This window comes from Propithecus coquereli, unplaced genomic scaffold (assembly GCF_000956105.1).
Source record: "Propithecus coquereli isolate 6110/MARCELLA unplaced genomic scaffold, Pcoq_1.0 Scaffold533, whole genome shotgun sequence".
Classification (NCBI taxonomy): domain Eukaryota; kingdom Metazoa; phylum Chordata; class Mammalia; order Primates; family Indriidae; genus Propithecus; species Propithecus coquereli.
Genome location: NW_012151208.1, coordinates 1,992,719 through 2,010,801, shown reverse-complemented (window position 1 = coordinate 2,010,801; position 18,083 = coordinate 1,992,719). Strand labels below are relative to the sequence as shown.

Sequence of the window (18,083 nt, the reverse complement as noted above, 5' to 3'; positions counted from 1 at the left end):
CCTTCCCTTTTTGCAAAACAAATTTTTTACTCTCTATTCTACTTCTGTGTGGCCTTTTTCAGTTTACAAAGGTATATACGTTCACATCTACTATCCCATTAGATATAACTCTTTAAGGAGGTATCATCCCATTTTTAGGGAAGAAAAATGTGAAGCTCTAGGTATGACATGATTGCACACAGTCACAAACACAAGGCTTTGAAACCAGGCCTCATGGCCCCTGTCCTTGTGTTCTTCTCCACACACCGGAGTTTGAGTGCAGGGGTGTTTTTCATTAGTGGTCTCAGCAGAGGCAGCACTGAATAGCATTGAATCACTTGGTGAGAAGGATGGCCCCTTTGCTTGTCTCTGCCAGTCCTTGTGACACTCTAAGGTAGGCCAGCTGGAGTTGGGAGAAGAACTTCTCTCACACCACCCAGGCATTGCAAACTGCCCCTTTTAACAAGGAGAGCCAATCTCAGACCCATCATCTCCATCAAGACAGTAATATTTTTAGCAAAAATCCAGTAGTACTGATTTACTGTCATTGTATTCAATTTAGGGTTATTTTCTATTTATGACAAAGGATACCAGTTTTCCAAGATAATTTTAAGTTAAAAAAAAGTGAGTTACTTTGAAAAACCTACCAAGCAAATAATGTTCACTTTGGACTTGGATATGGCAAAAGGCATGAGGGTTATATACGAATGGTTGATGTCTGGAAAGTGCTGTCCTGTCCTATGTATATGTAAAGCCCTGGAGGTTGTGAAGAAAGTTTCAGTCCCAAGATTTTTATTTTACTTTTTCAAAGATTACAGTTATAGAAGTGATATTAATGTATTGAGGGGAAGGTAAAAGAAGGACTCTGTGAGTTAGAAATGAGTGGAGCACTTTGTGGATGTTTCTGTATTGGGACTATGCAGCTGTTCTCTTTTGAGTACCCCATGGTTATTCCAAATTTTAAAATGTTATCACAAAGATATAATCTTTGAGTTGTTCCATTTCAGTGTGCAGAAGCAAAATAAGCAGGCATATGGCCATAATTTGGCTCACTGGTCATATAGTTACCTCTTTAACCCCCACATTAACCCAACCCCAGTGCTGTCTTTGGCGACTGCGGCACAAGCCCTGTGTCTCCTCAGGGCGCTGTCTTACGTGGGTGGTAGGGTAAGGGTAGGCTAGCCATCTGTTATTTTGCCCTCTCTTTCCAATCTTCTTGCCCATAGAAACAGGTTCCGTTGAAGTGACTGGCTGAGGTCCAGAGGGTGGAGGAGCCATGTGACTTTATCTCAGCTACATGCATATTTGCTGTCTTTAGCATCAATAGCAACTTAGTAATTTTTTTCTGAATGCCCCATTTTACAGATCATTGCCTTTATACATTTGAATCTTATGAAGCAAAATGGATTCATTTACAAATTCTGGCTTTAGCTTGTTAAAGGATTTAGTTTGTAATTCCCATAAACTTATCCCAGAAAAGCATTTTTTAAAGTAAAACTCTAAATTCCAGTGGTGAAAATGACTGATTTAAGTATGTGGTAAAGATTTTTAAAACCCACAGGCTTCAAGGTTTAGTTCCTCATCTCAACAGATGGAATTAACACAAACATAACAAAGTTAACATCATGGTTGTTTGCATTATTAATCTTCAAATGCATGACATTCTGCTACCTTGCTAGCCAGGTTTGCACGAATCCTTTCATTGCAACATATGTCAACAGAAATGTGCTTCCATCTGCTGCCGGATAGCTTGATGCCTGATATTCCGAGACAAGGCCCGGCACAATACGTACCTCTGTGAGTAATTACAGGTGTGTGGTGAGGAGCCCAGGGCATTAATCAGAGGCTTAATTATGAAAAAGGTGGATCTTTTGTTCCACTCTTGGAACATGAGTTTACCACACACTTTCTGAACTGCAGCATCCATCTGCTCGGCCCCTTAGAATGTTTGCCTTGGCTGATATGGACCCTAAAGTGTATCAAAGGACGTGATTAAAGCAGGTTTAAACATTAACCTAGAAGAAGCATGATTCAGGTTTTTCTTTCCTGTCTTCCTTCCTTTTATTTATCTATGTATCTATGTATCTATGTATCTATATGTTTATTTTTGGTATCAGGAAAAGTCTGTTGAAATGCTAAAACTTTAAATTAGTACTTGCTAAACTATTTACCACGTGTGAGTTAGTAGATTAAGCCTTATACAGTCATTTTAAGGATATAAATAATGAGATTAGTAGAAAGTAAATGAGTCTACTGTGAAAGAGAAAAAATGTCTTAGGAAAAAATGTTTTGTGAACACATACAAATTTGCTTTTAAGAAGATAAATTGTTAAATGAGGTTATTTTTATTATGAAGAACTTAAGATGTTAGAATTTATCATGTTAAATTACTGCTTTGCTCTAATTTAATTGAATTAAATCTAGATTATTTTGAAGGATTTTTCAGATAGCCACACTGAAATCTAAAAAAAGAAACTAGGATTTTTTTGTATTTTGCTTCTTACTCATATACTGAGACTAACTGTAGGTTGTACAGCTACAGACCGCTTAACTATAGCATAGTTATGCACTGCCTAAGGATATATCAGTCAATGAGGAACCACATATGCAATGATGGTTTCATAAGATTATAGCACCATATTTTTACCATACCTTTCCTATGTCTAGGAAGTATTTGTGTTTAAACACACAAATACTTACTGTTGTGTTACAATTGCCTACAGTATTCAGTGTAATAATCTTTTTTATAGGTCTGTAGCGTATGTAGCCATATAGCCTAGGTGTGTAGTAGACTATACCATCTAGGTTTGTGTAAGTACACTGTGACATGCACAAGATGACAAAATCACCTAACAATGCATTTCTCAGAATGTATCTTTGTTGTTAAGCTACACATGTCTGTACTTCAGTATGTTTGATTAATGTGCATGGCCAAAATCTACATATGTATTTGTGGTTTTCTTACTAATCCTCCTTGTGTACACACACACACACACACACACACACACACACACACACATGCACAGATGGCTTCAGAGTTGTGGCCTGGCCATGGATGTCGTGAATGCTGTTAAGTGGTGGACCCCTGATCTGCCACAGGCAAGAATGCAGTAACTGCCTCAGAACAGAGCTGAGGGGTGAGGGGCCATCCAGCCACCAATGAAAGTCCATTACAGATACAGGGACGCAAGGTGTCTGGGGAAGATGATGCTCTTTACGCTGTATACTGTGCAAAAGGCTACTGCTGCACTTTGTATTTGTTCCTTGAAATCACACTTGTACTCAGAGCCACACTAACACCCTGACCTTCGCATATCATTGATTACAACATTACATTAGCACTCGGTATATTCCCATTTCTTAGCACATAAAATTACCCGAAGAGTGAAAATTTCCATCTCTTTGCCTGCTTTAAGCTTTTTAACTTACATCAATGTGCTTTAGCTTTTGAAAATGGAAAGCTAAAAACAATACATTCCTTGCTTTAGTGATAGGTGTTTGAAGGTTTTATTTATGTATCTCCCTCATCATTCCTGTAGCTTGTCCAAAGAGTCCACCTTTAGGTGGAAGACAGAAGAAATGTATACTCCCAAAGCCATGATATAGATTTTGGATAAGTCAGCTTACAATTTGGTGTCTCCATTCTCTTACCTGTAAAATGGGTACAACAACCCTTGTAGTAGCTCAGCTCCTGATACCTTGACTGCAAAATTTCTGTGATCTGTATTCTCTTGGATTATTATACAGTAGTCCTATGTACAGACGAACTGACTACTTTGGAATTTTGTTCTTAAAAATTACAATTGTGATTTCTTATCTTCCCTTTTAGGATATCTTAAATATCATTATAAGGCACTGTCCACCCCGCTTTTTCTCCCTGGGTTTGCCTGGCTTCTCAATGCTGGTGGGGGACTTCATCACGGCCGCTGCCAGGGTCCTCAGTACAGACATGTTGACGGTGAGTATGACAATGCTCAGCTTCCAGGCTCCCAGGAGGCTTCACAATCGCTAACAAGGTTCAGATTTCTCCACTTTTAACAGGTGTTGACTCATTAGTGCAATGTGAAACTGGGCTCTCAGGGTAGATACCCTGGCAGCTGATGTGTGAAATTGTAGGATGAGATGACACACTGGTATTGGAAAGGCGTTTCATCAAAAGGCCAAAGTGTGAGAAATCATATCCTCACTAATATTTCAGCACATTTACACAGTCAGAAGCAGGACTTATCTCTTAGAATCTTATTAGCATTTTCCAGTAAATGGTGGTATAGACATAAATGTTGGAAGTAAAGAGAGAATTTTAAGCGTACATTAAGAGGAAGATTTGGTTTTTGTTTTTAAATTAAGTCTTGGTTATCATAAGTCTCATAGAAAATATTTTCTTAAAATGTTAGAACACTAAAATTATAACCAAAATGAATATGTATTTTCTTAATAATGTGCCAGAAAACTCTGGCAGAATTCTTGTATTAAAAAATTAGAAGCAAGTGGACTAAATGAGCATTAAGGACTACAAAAAGAATTTATTTTCACTCTCTACATTTACCTCTACTATTAAGGTAATATCTTAATGCCTTTGGAGAGAATACTCATAGACATTTAAATTTAAAGGATCTTTCCCATTTGTGCTCTGTATAGCTGTTATCTATTCAGAGTCACTTTTGCCCCTTCAAATAATGTAAATAAAATTATCTTTACTATTTGCTAGGGATTGATATTGAAGTCAATATAACTATCCAACAACATAAATTTTGTTTGATACATGGTTACTTTTTTACTCTACTTATTCTTCTATGCAGGGTAAATTTAAACTTCAAGTCCTAGGTTTTAAATTAAATTGTTTTTTAAATACTTTATATAGCTGGTATTTCAGGTTGATATTTTTACACACTAACTTTTTCTTATAAGAATAAATTAGAAAGCAAAGAGAAGGAAAAAGAGACAGAAGCAAAAGGGAAGAAAGGAAAGGTAAAAGGAAAGAAAAATGTTGAATTTGTTCAATTTTTTTTTGGTAAAGAATATGACAACTTTTCATAGTTCCTTATTTCTAAAAAAGATTTTAGGATAATCAGTCTCAAAGAACCTTCAAATATATTTTTAATCATTCAAATCAACATTGAAAAAAATTACAAGATATAGGAAGGAAAATCATACTTCTTTATTGAAATTTTCATTACATTCTAAGAGTATTTCCTGTAAAAATGCTGGAGTCCCTTCTAGAGATAATATCACACATAGCATTTTCATTCTCTGTGAAAATTATCTTTTGGCTAGATGAGCTATGAAAGCAGCCTTCCAGACATACATTGGCCAACAGGTACCGTAGCCTACCTTATCCTCGGTTTTGCCTGCCTAGGTTTCAGTTACCTGTGGTCAACAGTGGTCCAAAAATATTAAGTGGAAAATTCCAGAGATAAACCATTCAGAGTTTTAAATTGTATGCCATTCTGAGTAGCATGATGAAATCTCAAGCTGTTCCACCCTGTCCTGCCCAGGACATGAATCATTTCTTTGTCTGACATATCCTCACTGTGTATGCTACCCTCCCGTTGGTCACTTATTATACTTAGTAGCCATATCTGTTATCACGTTGACTGTTGTAATATCACAGTGCTTGTGTTCAAGTCACCTTTATTTTACTTAACAGTAGCCCCAAAGCACAAGAGCAGTGATGCTGGCATATTATTATGATTGTTCTATTTTATTATTAGTTATTGTTATTAATCTCTTACTGTGTCTAATTTATAAATTAACTATCATAGATATATATATAGGAAAAATATAGCATTAATACGGTTTGGTACTATCCACAATTTCAGGCATCTGTAGGGGTGGGAGGAATGTCTTGGAAGTATCCCCTTAGAATAAGAGGGAACTGCAGTATATGAAAAAATGCTCAAGGTCATTAGTCACTAGGGAAATGCAGATTAAAATCACAACGAGACAAACATCTCACAGCTAGCAGTTAGAGTGACTATGATCAAAAAGACAAAAGATAACAAGTATTGGTGAGGATGTGGAGGAAACAGACCCTGGTACACTATTTGTGGTAATGTAAATTGGTATGGCCATTATGAAAATCAGTATGGAGGTTTCTCAAAATGTTAAAAAAAATAGAACTACCATAAGATTCCGCAATCCCGTTTCTGGGTCCGTATCCAAAGGAATGGAAATCGGTATGTCCAAGAGATACCTGCACTGCCATATTCAGTGCAACACTATTCACAATAGCTGAGACACGGAAACAACTTAAGTGTCTGTTATGATGAATAGCTAAAGAAAATGTGATATATATCTCCAGTGGAATATTATTCAGCCTTAAAAAGAAGGAAATTCTGTCTTTTGCAACAACATGGATGGACCTCGAGGCCATTATGCTAATGAAGTAAGTCAAGCTCAGAAAGACAAATACTGCATAATGTTACTTATAGGTGGAATCTAAAAAAGTCCGATTCCTGGAAGTAGGGAGTGGAATGGTGGTTACAGGGGTGGTGGTGTAATGGAGCAATCTTGGTCAAAGGGTACAAAGTTTCAGTTAGGCAGGATGAAGAAATTTTGGAGACATGTAGTCAACATGGTGACTATAGTTAATAATACTGTATTGTAAACTTGAAATTTGCTAAGGGAGTAGATTTTAATGTTCCCACCACACATACATAAAAAAGAAACTATATGGGGTGATGGATATGTTAATTAGCCTGATTGTGATAATCATTCCACAATGTATATGTATATCAAAGTGTTGTACACCTTAAATATATACAATTTTTATTTATCAATTATATTTCAATAAAGCTGAAAAAAGTAGCCTTCCAAAATGTTTTTAAAAAAGAAAATATGAGTTTTTTTAAAAAGAGAAAGAGTTTTTTAGAATATGAGAAAATGAGAATGTGAATATAAAAGTTACATAAAGGAACCATAACTTTTTGAATTACAGCACTTTCTTGTTTAAACTTGAGGTTTAAAATTGTAGGGGAACGGTAAGAGGTGTTTGGATAGAGCATACTCACTCAATCAAAATTTTCAGTTAACACAAGTTAATTATAAGTTAGAAGTACCCCTGCTTTATAGGTCAGCCCCACTGAAGCAATGAGAGGGAGGGAGAAAGAAGAAGGGAAGGTGGGGGGCAGCAGAGAAATGCATGCAAAAGAACCAAAAGATGGGTAGAAGCGAGTGCGCAGTAACATTATTTGTAACAGCCAAAATCTAGAGCCCATCCAAATGTCCTCAACCACAGAACAGATAAATTGTGGTGTGTACATAAGATGGACTATTATATACAATAAAAATACAATAAAGATCAATTGCATAACATAATGAATGAAAGAAGTCAGACACAAAAGAACATATACTCTAATTTCATTTATATAATTGAAAAAAGACAAAACCAGTCTGTAGTGCCATAAAGCAGAATGGAGTTGATTGGGGAGGGGAGGATATCATGGGAGGGGCACAAAGATAACTTCTGTGGGCTGGTAATAACATTCTTCCTGTTGTCTGTCCCTTCATCCTCCGGGCTCTGACCTCTGTCATCATTTCTTTTCTCTCTCTATACTCACAGAGATGGCATGCATTCAGTTCCTCTGAACACAAAAGGCTTCCAAATTATTATCCCAGACTTTTCTTTCCTAATCTCAAGACAAGCATTTAGGAACGTCTTCAGAACACTAATCCTCCAAGATACTCTGGGGGAAAGGGAAGGAAGAAAGCCAGGTTCATGGTCAAATAATTTTAGGCAATACACTTCCTCACTTGGAAACTTATGATGTGCTTTAACATGTTAAAGGCTCCTGTTTAACTGGGCTCCACCAAAAGTTTCTGCAACTTCTTTTACTCTGAAGTCTTTGTTTTTCCGTTCAACATGCCCTGTGGCCCTGGTGGAATACACTTTGGGGACCACTGCCTCCAACCCTTTCAGCCACCTGCCTCTAGGTGTCACAAGATGCATCAAATTCATCCCCCCACCAAGCAGAGCATGGCTTATCGGCTTATCTTAGAACCTCTTCTTTCTCCTGCCTGCTCTCTGTGTCACCACAGTGTTTTGTCACCTTAGCCCTTCGCACAGAAGTGACTTTACGTGCTCCCTCATGCCCCACATCTAATCAGACATCAAGCCCTAGGGATCATAGTCTTCACCTTTCTCTCCACTTCCCCCTCTCCACCCCCCACTGCCACTACCTCACTATAGACCTTTGTCCTGTTTTCACCAGGCCTATTGCAGTGGTCTCCAAGATCTCTAATCCAGGTCTCTCACCCTCACTCCTGAAGTCATCCTTCATACCCATTACCAGCTTGAGCTTCTGAAGTATACAGTGAGCCTGGTAGCCCCACCAGTTGGAACTGGTGTCATTTGTCCATTTACTTTAGTAAAAACTTGGATTCTGTAGCAGGGCCTATAGGGTTCAGGGGGGCAGGGATGAATGGAGTCTGTCACCTGGCTCTGCAGCCTCTCTTTCCTACACAGGTCACCTACCACAGCAGGTCACTGTATACCTTCTACCTTCTCTCCCTTTGCCTGGAATTTCCTTTCCATTCTTAACCCCAAAGCTCCATAGAGCCAGTCCTGGGTTTAGTTCCAACATTGCCGTGTACTAGTTATCCTTGTGCAAATATACATAAACATTGTGGGCATCACTCATTTTCCTTATCTGCAAATTGGGGCTTGCCATAAACTGAGTACTTAGGGGAAAAAATTATCTAGACTTACATTCTTTGAATAAAGCTATAACAACGCTTTAAGATTAATGTTTTGTGTCTAGTTGTTATACAGTCTAGCATTCAATCTAAAATTCCATGGTACAAACCAGGCTCACACACTACGAAATAGTTCAGGGCCACTCAGGGAAAGAATCAACCTTAGCAAAGTGTCAATCAGGACTGTCTGCTGGATAAAGGACAAAAGTTAGTGAGGAAAGACGAAGCAAAGTCCCTTTGGGAAACATTAACCATGCACCTACTATGTGCCAGGACCTGGCCTGGATAAGTATGACAGGGTCTCTATCTTCAGGGAATCAGATGTGTAAACTAAGTGTTAATATTTGCAAATAAGTTTCTAGCAGCCACAGTAGAGTCATATCCAGGACCCAGAGAGCCATCAGTATAGGAATAGTTAATTCTGCTTGGTGAGAGCTGGAGGGGAAGACACATGTCAGAAAAGTCTTCATGGAAGGAGTGATGCTGAAGCTGAGACCTGAGAGGTGAGCAGTGTTCACCTAGTAAATGAGGACAGCAGTGGCCATCCCTTATCCCAAGGCAATGTTTATGGAGTATCCACTGGGGGTGGAGAAGTGATGAAGACCATCAAACGCTCTTTCCCTGAGGGGGATACAAGCATTGAACAAATGTATAATGAGTCAGGAAGTGATGAATGCAGAGAAAAAACATGAAGCAGGGATGCTGGAGAACACAGAGGTGAAATGACACGATGTCTTGAGTTTACATTAAAATATCGAAAGTGGAAATGTTTAAGTGACTTTTAAATAATGAAGTGAAAAAATAAAAAGGGGCTAAGTAAGGCAAGAATGATAAAATCCTGAATCTAGGTGATGGGTATATGGATATAATATTCTCCATACTTTTTTGTTTAAAGATTTTCTTAACATAAAAATAAAAGTAAAAGCAGTAGATAAGGGGACAGAAGAGGAGGTGGGGCTCTGTTCCACAAGATTACAGAACTCTCTGGTAAGGTGGGGCTTGCCAGTGTGTGATGTCTTCTTGACCCTGAGCGGTGATATCAAACAAGCAGTCAGATCTACAGATCTGGAGATCAGGAAGGAAGTCTGGACTAGTGTGGAATTGGCAGTATGTGGGAGGCATTTAAATCTACGGATTGGATCTAAGAGGGAAGAGGACAAAGAACTGCGCTCAGCATCCAAAGTTAAGGTCCTGAGGAAATGGGAAGTTCCAGCAAGGGAGACTGTCAGGGCTCCTTGGGAACTAAGAAAGATGTCCCAGAGGCCCCACGATTAAAGTGTTGCCAGGTGTAGGGGAGCTGTCAACTGCATGAAATGCCACTGCAGGTCATACGAGATAAGGCCTGGAAGATGACCACTGGGTTTGCGTTATGGACGTCACGTACCAAAAACTCTGTACTCACTGCCCAACTTTGGCAAAGGTTAACATTTTGCTGTAGTAGTTTCAAAGGTTTGTATTTTAAAAATGAAATAAAACATTAAAGATGTAGTGCCTTCATCCTGATGTCATTGCTGCATTCTAAACTGTCATGGCTCTTGCTTCAGTGACTGCCTGATACTCTTCTTTCCCGGATGGCATCCATTTGCACTCCTGTTGGAGTTAGGGGTCAGACAGCATCACTCGTCAGGCAGAATGAAATGAGAACTGCGCCTTGTGGCCTGTGGGTCGCTTCCCAGGCAGCCCCGATGCCTTTCTCAAACTCCTTTAGCTGTCGCTCCCAGTCCCCATGTGCACACTCTCATGTTCTCTGGGCTCTGTGCAAGTGGGACCTCTTACAGTTCCGTGGGTGCCCTGGGTCCCTTTGCCTTTGCCTTTCCTGCTGCCTGCAATGTGCCTGTTGCCCCCTCAGCTCGCTCCCTCGCTCAGCACCAGCCTGCTTGACTTCTACTCTGTGGCCCTTAGCAGCAGTTTGTTGTAGTGTTTCCAAACCATCCTGAGCAGAACTAATGACTGCCTCATCCCATAGAATCTCTCTCTGTGTGTGTTTTACATTGTCTTTTATTTACCTGTGTGCTTGTGAGAACCAAGATAGGTAAAAAACGAAGGCCTGGGCTCCCATGGTATCCCCAGTAGGTTGCTCTCATAGCATGTGCTTCAGCGAGTTGTGTGTAACTGCAATTCGCCTTTCCTCCCTGACCCCACATCCGATGTGCCCATCTCTCTCTTTCATGTTATACCTTAAGTGCCTAACAGTATAGGCCCAGTGTGGACCAGGAGTTAGATGGCCTCAGGCCAAATCCAGGGCCCGTCACTCATGAGCTGTATGACTTTGAAAAGCTATTTAACTTCTTTGAGCCTCAGTTTTCTCACAGGAAAATGGAAATGATAATAGTATCCAATTCATTGGGTTTTTGTGGGGATTCTATGAGGAAATGCTTGTAAAGCACTTAGAAGAGTGCCTAGCACAGAGTGAGAACTCCTTAATTGTTAGGAGCCATCGTTATTATTATTATATAATAGTCAATAGGCAGATGGATACATGGACAGATAGGTCAGTGGATGGACAACAGACCTTTGTAATCCTGGCACCTGCCCCCAGCCTTGTTTAATCATAGCTGCTAGTAAGTGTTGGCTGAGTTGAAATCTAGTAAAGTGCCTTCTTTAATATATACCTAATTCTAATAATGGACAAATAAGAATATCTCACTAGATACAGTGATATAGTATCTCACTATATGCTATTTTGCAAAGTAGTTCTTGGTGACCCGACACTCAGGTAATTTGGGAGATGGTGTCTTCTCTTTCTCTCTACCTTCTGATAGTTACCTCCAACCCCCCTTCCTTATACATTTTCCTTAGTTGTTCTTGACAGCAAAAATAATATTTAGTTGATATAATTTGCCGTTTTGTCGAGTACATTAACACTAAAACAATGTAAAACTGTCATAACCGAGTCATTTGACGCCTAATTCTGAATTAATCTACAGACCAGTTTTCACAACACTTGTTTATATCCAAGTATAGTGATATTTTCCATTCCTTGTAAATTTGCTTTTTCATTAAGGTAAGTGTCTCTTGCTTAAATATTCACCTGGGGAAAAATAACTCAGCATAGTTTGATATTTTTTATCTAGGGTAAAATAATTATGAAGATTCCCTCTCACAACCATGAAGAATAAAACATATTGTTGCTTATGTAAAGTTTCTAACTTACAAAAACAAAAACGTGTGCGTTTCACTTCTTCGTGTGCAGGCGCCTCGTTCAGAAGCTCTCACTATCCTCGGTTCTCTTGTCTGCTTTCCAAATACCTACCGGGAGATCCCTCTGTTGCAGTCAGTGCCGGAAGTGAATGAGGTCCTTACAGGAACTGAAGATGTCAAGGTATGTAACACATTTGACTGAATCTCAAGTTTGGCATTTTATAATTCTAGCTATATGATTATCTCTTCCATTATTATCCTTGAAATTTTGCTCTTTCTTTTAAATGTTTCAATAGGTGTTTTTAGAAGCCTGTTTTAGGGGCTATAAATGTATTAGATTCAGGGCATAGTGCAGTTAGACCTTATAGCTATATTCCTTGAGTGTTTTTTATTAGACCTGTTTATTGTGCCTAGGGATCATAATTATGTAATGAATTATTCTTTGTAATAATTCTGTTAGCTTAATTATGAATTATGCTGCATTAGTTCATCAAATTAATTTATAAGAAATCATTGAAATAAGCTCAATATTCAATCCCATTGTTGGCCTGATTAAATACTAGTAATAATTTGAAATTCTAAATTATTCCTTGGAGAATAAAAGTAAGCATTTTTTCTCTCCTCAGCTGACTTTGAGGCAAACAAAAATGCTTTTACAATGCCAGAATCAATCAAACTATAATACATGATTACAATATATAATTCAATGTACAATGTATAATCCAATTAAAGTAAAAGAAAACCAGGATTTTCCTATCTGGAAATCTCATTGCTTTGAGAAGTTTTCATCGTATACCAGAAACGCTCTTCCCTAGCCTGGCTTAATTGCCCAGGGAGGCCCTGTGGCGACCTCTGTCATGCTGCTCCTCCGAGCCCGGTGTTCCTCCTTTCCCCAGGTTCTCCCTGATAGAAGAGCTCCCTGGTCCTTCATAGCTCCTGGCTGCCTGGAACATGGTGAGAACATGTGGGAAACCAACTATGACACAAAGTTTTTATTTTACTTAATTTTGTGTTTTTAGCATTACCTCATAAATATTTTGCTGAAGAATGCCACAGAGGAACCAAATGAATGTGCAAGGTAAATGTTGAATGACAGGTAAACTATTTTAGAATTTTAAGATACACATTTGTGCATAAGCAGTTAGTGCTAAAAACCACTCTTTGACATTACCCTTAAACACAATAAAAAGTATAGGAAGAATTATGTCAGGAACATGCTTTGCTTAATTATTTTAAAAGGCATCATTATGAAGTGAAAATAGTAAGGTGCAGAAGATTATGCATAGTATGCTATCTTTTGTGTAAGAAAAAGCAAGATTACAAATATATACATGTATTCCCTGATAACCCTGATATTTTCTACAGGGTGTCCCAAAAGTCTCCATACAAAGGAAAAATTTTGTAATGAATATTTTGTAAATAAAGGTACATTTAGCTCCAATTTCCCATTTTCCCTATGTATGGTACCTTTTGGGACACCCTGTATAAGAAAGAAAATGGAAATATAAGGCAAAAATTAATAGAAATGATGTATGTATAGGGTAATGATTCTCAACCAGTGATGATTTTGTACCCCAGGAGACATTTGGCAGTATCTGGTTGCTTCTGGCAGGCATCTGAGGATGCTAGCAGTCTAAGGTCAAGATAAGAGGTGTTCTGGGCCACTTACATAATGAAAAGCTTCTACTCCCAACGTGAAGCCCAAAGGCAGGAACACTGATGAAAGGGAATACCTGTCTCTGGTCCTCAACCTCCAGCCCCCTAAGGTCACCAGCAGCCCGGCTCAGCCTCTTGCTGCTTCCTAGGAACTGGCTCATGCCCTGCTCCCTCTGTAGGCTCATTCCAAGACAGCAGCTCATCACTTGTCACCATCTTGTTAGCTCTTTGATGATTTTGAGAGTTTTTTCTTTTGTGTTTTGTCTAACTTCTTTGGTTACCTTCAGTGGATGGTTTAGTCAAAATTTCCTAATCTGCTATTATCAGAAACTACATATTCATTATCAATTTGCTAATATTAAACTAACCTGGCATTTTGGGATTAACCCAACTTGGTTTGTGTGGTACTGGATCTGGCTTGGCTAATATTTTTGTCAGGAAAGTGGCATTTATATTCATGGCTTGTAATTTCCTTTCCCCGTTTTGCCCTTGCCAGGTTTGGTTAGGAGGCTATATAATCTCACAAAATGAGTGAAGTACTATTTCATTCTGTATAGTAAGAAGGAGTTTTTGCAAAATTCGAGTTAATATTCTTGTGTATTTAGTAGGCCTTGATGGAAATACTGTCTAGGTCTGGTATTTTCTTTGTGAGAAGATTTACCACTGACTCATTGTCTTCAATGGTTTTAGGAATGATTTTCTTCATCTGTTTTTTTAGGGGGGGCAGTTTTGATGAACCAAACTTTTCTAGGAATTCGTCCATTTCACCTAAGTTTTAAAATACACTGGCATATGAGTTGTCTCTATTATCCTCTTATCTTTTATCTCTTCACTTCTATAGTTATATCCAATTTTTAATTTCTGACACTTTTTGCATATTCTCTGATTTTTTAACTAGTCTTGCCAAAGATTTTTCAACTTTATTATTCTTTTTAAAAATTAGACTTCTTTCTTTTTTCAACCTCTCTATTCTATATTTGTTTCTATTTCTACTTTCTGCTTGTTTTCATTTTTTCTTCTACTTTCTTTACATTCAGCTATTTCTTTTCTTACTTGTTAAGTTGAATATTTAGTATATTATTCTCAGCCTTTCTCATGTATTAATATGAACATTTAATACTATATTTTTTTCTAGGTACTATTAATACTTTATCTGAATTTTATAGGTTTTGATATATAATATTTTTCCATTCCAAATTTTTTCTACTATTCATTATGATTCTTTCATTGAGTCATGAGTTACTTAGAAATATGTTTCTTAATTTCCAAACATATGGTTATTTCTATTTATGTTTTTGTTCCTGATGCCTTAGTTAATGACATTGTAGATCAAAACATTGTTAAGATTTAGTTCATGGCCCAATACATAGTCAGTTTTGGGGAATGTTCCATATATGCTTGAAAAGAATGTGTGTACTGTTCTTTAATCGTTGGGCATAGTGTTCTAGGTGTGTCCATTAGATTAAAATTTTTTAATTATGTTTCAAATTTCTGTATCCAATGTAATATTTTTCATCAGCTTGCTCACTTACTGAAAGACATATGTTAAAATTTCCCACTATTATGGTGCATTTATCTATTTCTCCATGTATATCTGTCAAATTTTACTTTATATATCTTGAAGATATGTGATTAGTTGCATAGAAGTTTAGAATTTTCCAATCACTATAGTGAATCAAATTTTTTGTACTTATGTAGCAACCCTTTTTATTTCTAAGGATGATTTTTAATCTTAAATACCACTTTGATATTGATTTAGCTGTTTTTTATAATACTCATAATTAACCATTCTTTTAAATTAATCTTTCTATATTCTTTTCTTTTAGATGTCTTTGCCAAAAGTTGTCTGATTATTTATTTATTTATTTATTGACAGAGTCTCACTCTGTCATCCCAGGTAAAGTGCAGTGGTGTCATCGTAGCTCACTGCAACATTAAATTCCTGGGCTCAAGGGATCCTTCTGCCTCAACCTCCTGAATAGGTGGGACTACAGGTGCACACCACAACACCCAGCTAATTTTTTTTTCCTCTATTTTTAGTAGATATGTGTTCTCGCTCTTGCTCAGGCTGGTGTGGAACTCCTGAGCTCACACAGTCCTCCTGCCTCAGCCTCCCAGAGTTCTAGGATTACAGGCATGAGCCTGTACCAGCCTGATCTTTATTTTTCAATTTAAACTTCGGTTCAGTGGTCTCCAACCTTTTTGCACCAGGGACGGGTTTCATGGAAGTTAATTTTTCCACGGACAGGGGCAGGGGGAGCTCAGGCAGTGATGTGAGTGATGGGGAGTAGTTGAGCTGTAAATACAGATGAAGCTTCACTGGCTTGCCCACTGCTATCCTCCTGCTGTGCCGCTGGCAATAAGTTTATTTACATTGTTATAATTACTATTCTATTTGGATATATTTCTTTTATGTTACATTTTACTTTCGATTAGGCCCTCTCAGTATTTCTTTAATTTCTCTTATGTCTTGCTTTCATTTCCTCCCCCTTCTCTCTCTTTTTCTTTCTTTCTTTCTTTTTTTTCTATATCCTATTTATTACGTCAGTTTTCTCTAAGAAGTCATAGACTCCCTTTTAGTTCTTTTAGAGGCTATCCTAGATATTTTGACATGCATACTTACCAGTTCCAAAGTTAGTCTCTCTTTACCCTCTTCCTGAACAAGGCCTGTTCTTAGAACATAACCTACTGATTTTTCTCCTACCTCCCTGCAGCTGCTCCTTTGCTGACCTCTTCTCCTCTACCTAACCTCTGACTGTTAGAGTGCCTCAGGGTTTAGGGCTGGGCCTATTCCCTCTCTGTGACTTCCTGGGTACTCTAATCCATTCTAACCAGCCTTTAAATACAATCTACTTGCTAACGATTCCCAGTTTATTTTGGGCTCCTTCAGTGAACCCCTTATATATTTAGGTTTATATACTAAACTGCCTATTTGACATCTCAACTTGAATGTGTTAACATGTCCAAACTTAACACAACCATAACTGAACCCTTGAGTCTGTCCTCTGACTCCCTCTTCCCCCCAGAGCCTGACTGTCCCTCAGATTTCATCTCAGCAAATGGTACCACCATCTACCCAGGTTTAAGGGGAAAACGCCTGATTTATTCTTTTTCCTACATACACTACATTCAAACCATCAGCAATTGTTGACAATTCCTTTCCTCTGCCTTTTTCTTTGGTATAGAAAGACAAATTTCTGTGCAGTTAAAAATAGAACAGAAATATATATGGTATGGTCAGTTTTCTTTGAAGAATAACTTGTCCTAGTACATTGTTTAGATAAAATAACAGTGAAATTTATTTTGAAAGCTATATTCAAATATACTTTAAAATGTAGGGTTTATCTTATGTTTATGGTAAGTGTTGTGCATATTATTTTAGGGAAAACAATTACGAACTCAGTTTTGAACAGTTTTCTAAGATGTATGTTTTTTATTCTTTCTCAAAAATATCTTGAAATAATAAAATGTAATAATTGATTCATTTCAACAGAAGTAAGATATATGGGCTATGATGATTAACAGAAAATACGTCATTTGTTTCATCAAATATTTAAGTATTGAACCATTATCAATGTTTCTATTTGTCCTGAAAACTGGCCTATTGAATGTTCCTTATCTTTTCTCTCAAGAAGACATTCTGTTAATGTATCTATAATTTTTGCTATTTTGTATTAACAGATGTGAAATATTTTGTCATTTTAAAATACCAAGAAAATATATTAAGTTTCATGAGAGTTTTCCTCCTTTTTCTTCTCTTTAAAAAGATGCATTGCCATTTGCTCCCTTGGGGTCTGGATATGTGAAGAGCTTGCGCAGTGTACAAGCCATCCTCAGGTGAAAGAGGCCATCAATGTGATAGGTGTAACTCTGAAGGTATCACCAGTTTGTGATGTTTATTTGACATTAAGCTATAACCCAGGCATTTAGCAGTTTTAGTTTGAATTAGCCCCAATGTTTTGTCCCTTACATTACGGAGAAGTTGTAATTCGAAATTCCTTCTCTCAGAGCATATGAATGCTCTGTGAGGTTTCCAGGAGAGGCCACCAATGGCTGCTTCCCCATTGGCAGATGCAGCCAGGCCACCAGTAGCCTGAGTGTTCCTGGACCAAGCCCAGAGGCCAAATCGGATTCCTCCGGTGGCTGGGAAGCTCCTGTAGCAAAGAGGACACCTGTCACCTATTGATGGAAAGTGGGATTTTGTGCCTGGGAGAGGCCTCTGCAGCTTCCAATTAGGGGCCTGGAGTGTTCACCATGCAGCTGAACTTTAGGCACTTTTAGGATGTCTTCCTCTCTTTGTTAAGGAGAAGAGCTGCCATTTAGTGGGCACGCATGCTGTGCCAGAATAATGGTAAACTCTGAATACTTCTGTTAATCTCACGTCAGCTCTGCAGAGTAGATGTTACAATCCCTACTTTATACCAGAGGAAATCAAGGCCCAGAGAAATTAGGTCGCAGTCCCAATACCATGCAGGTGTAAGTGATAGAACCAACATTGAAAGCAGATCTATGTGGCATTAAGGACATAATTGAACTTTCACATGTACTGTCAGGCTGCTTCCTCATCCAGAGCTCCAATCCTGCTATGTCCTTTCCTGGCTCCTGCTTAGAAA

At 38.1% G+C, this 18,083-nt stretch overlaps 1 protein-coding gene across 1 annotated transcript in view; it reads left to right on the top strand.

The window, feature by feature from the left end:
• Window positions 1-18,083, top strand: part of RALGAPA2 (Ral GTPase activating protein, alpha subunit 2 (catalytic)) — a 303,038-nt gene that overhangs the window by 150,244 nt on the left and 134,711 nt on the right. Inside the window, exons 24-27 of the mRNA XM_012657226.1 lie at window positions 3,809-3,937; window positions 11,867-11,995; window positions 12,834-12,892; window positions 17,238-17,346. Of these exons, the coding sequence (XP_012512680.1) occupies window positions 3,809-3,937; window positions 11,867-11,995; window positions 12,834-12,892; window positions 17,238-17,346 (426 nt within the window). The remainder of the gene's footprint in view (window positions 1-3,808; window positions 3,938-11,866; window positions 11,996-12,833; window positions 12,893-17,237; window positions 17,347-18,083) is intronic.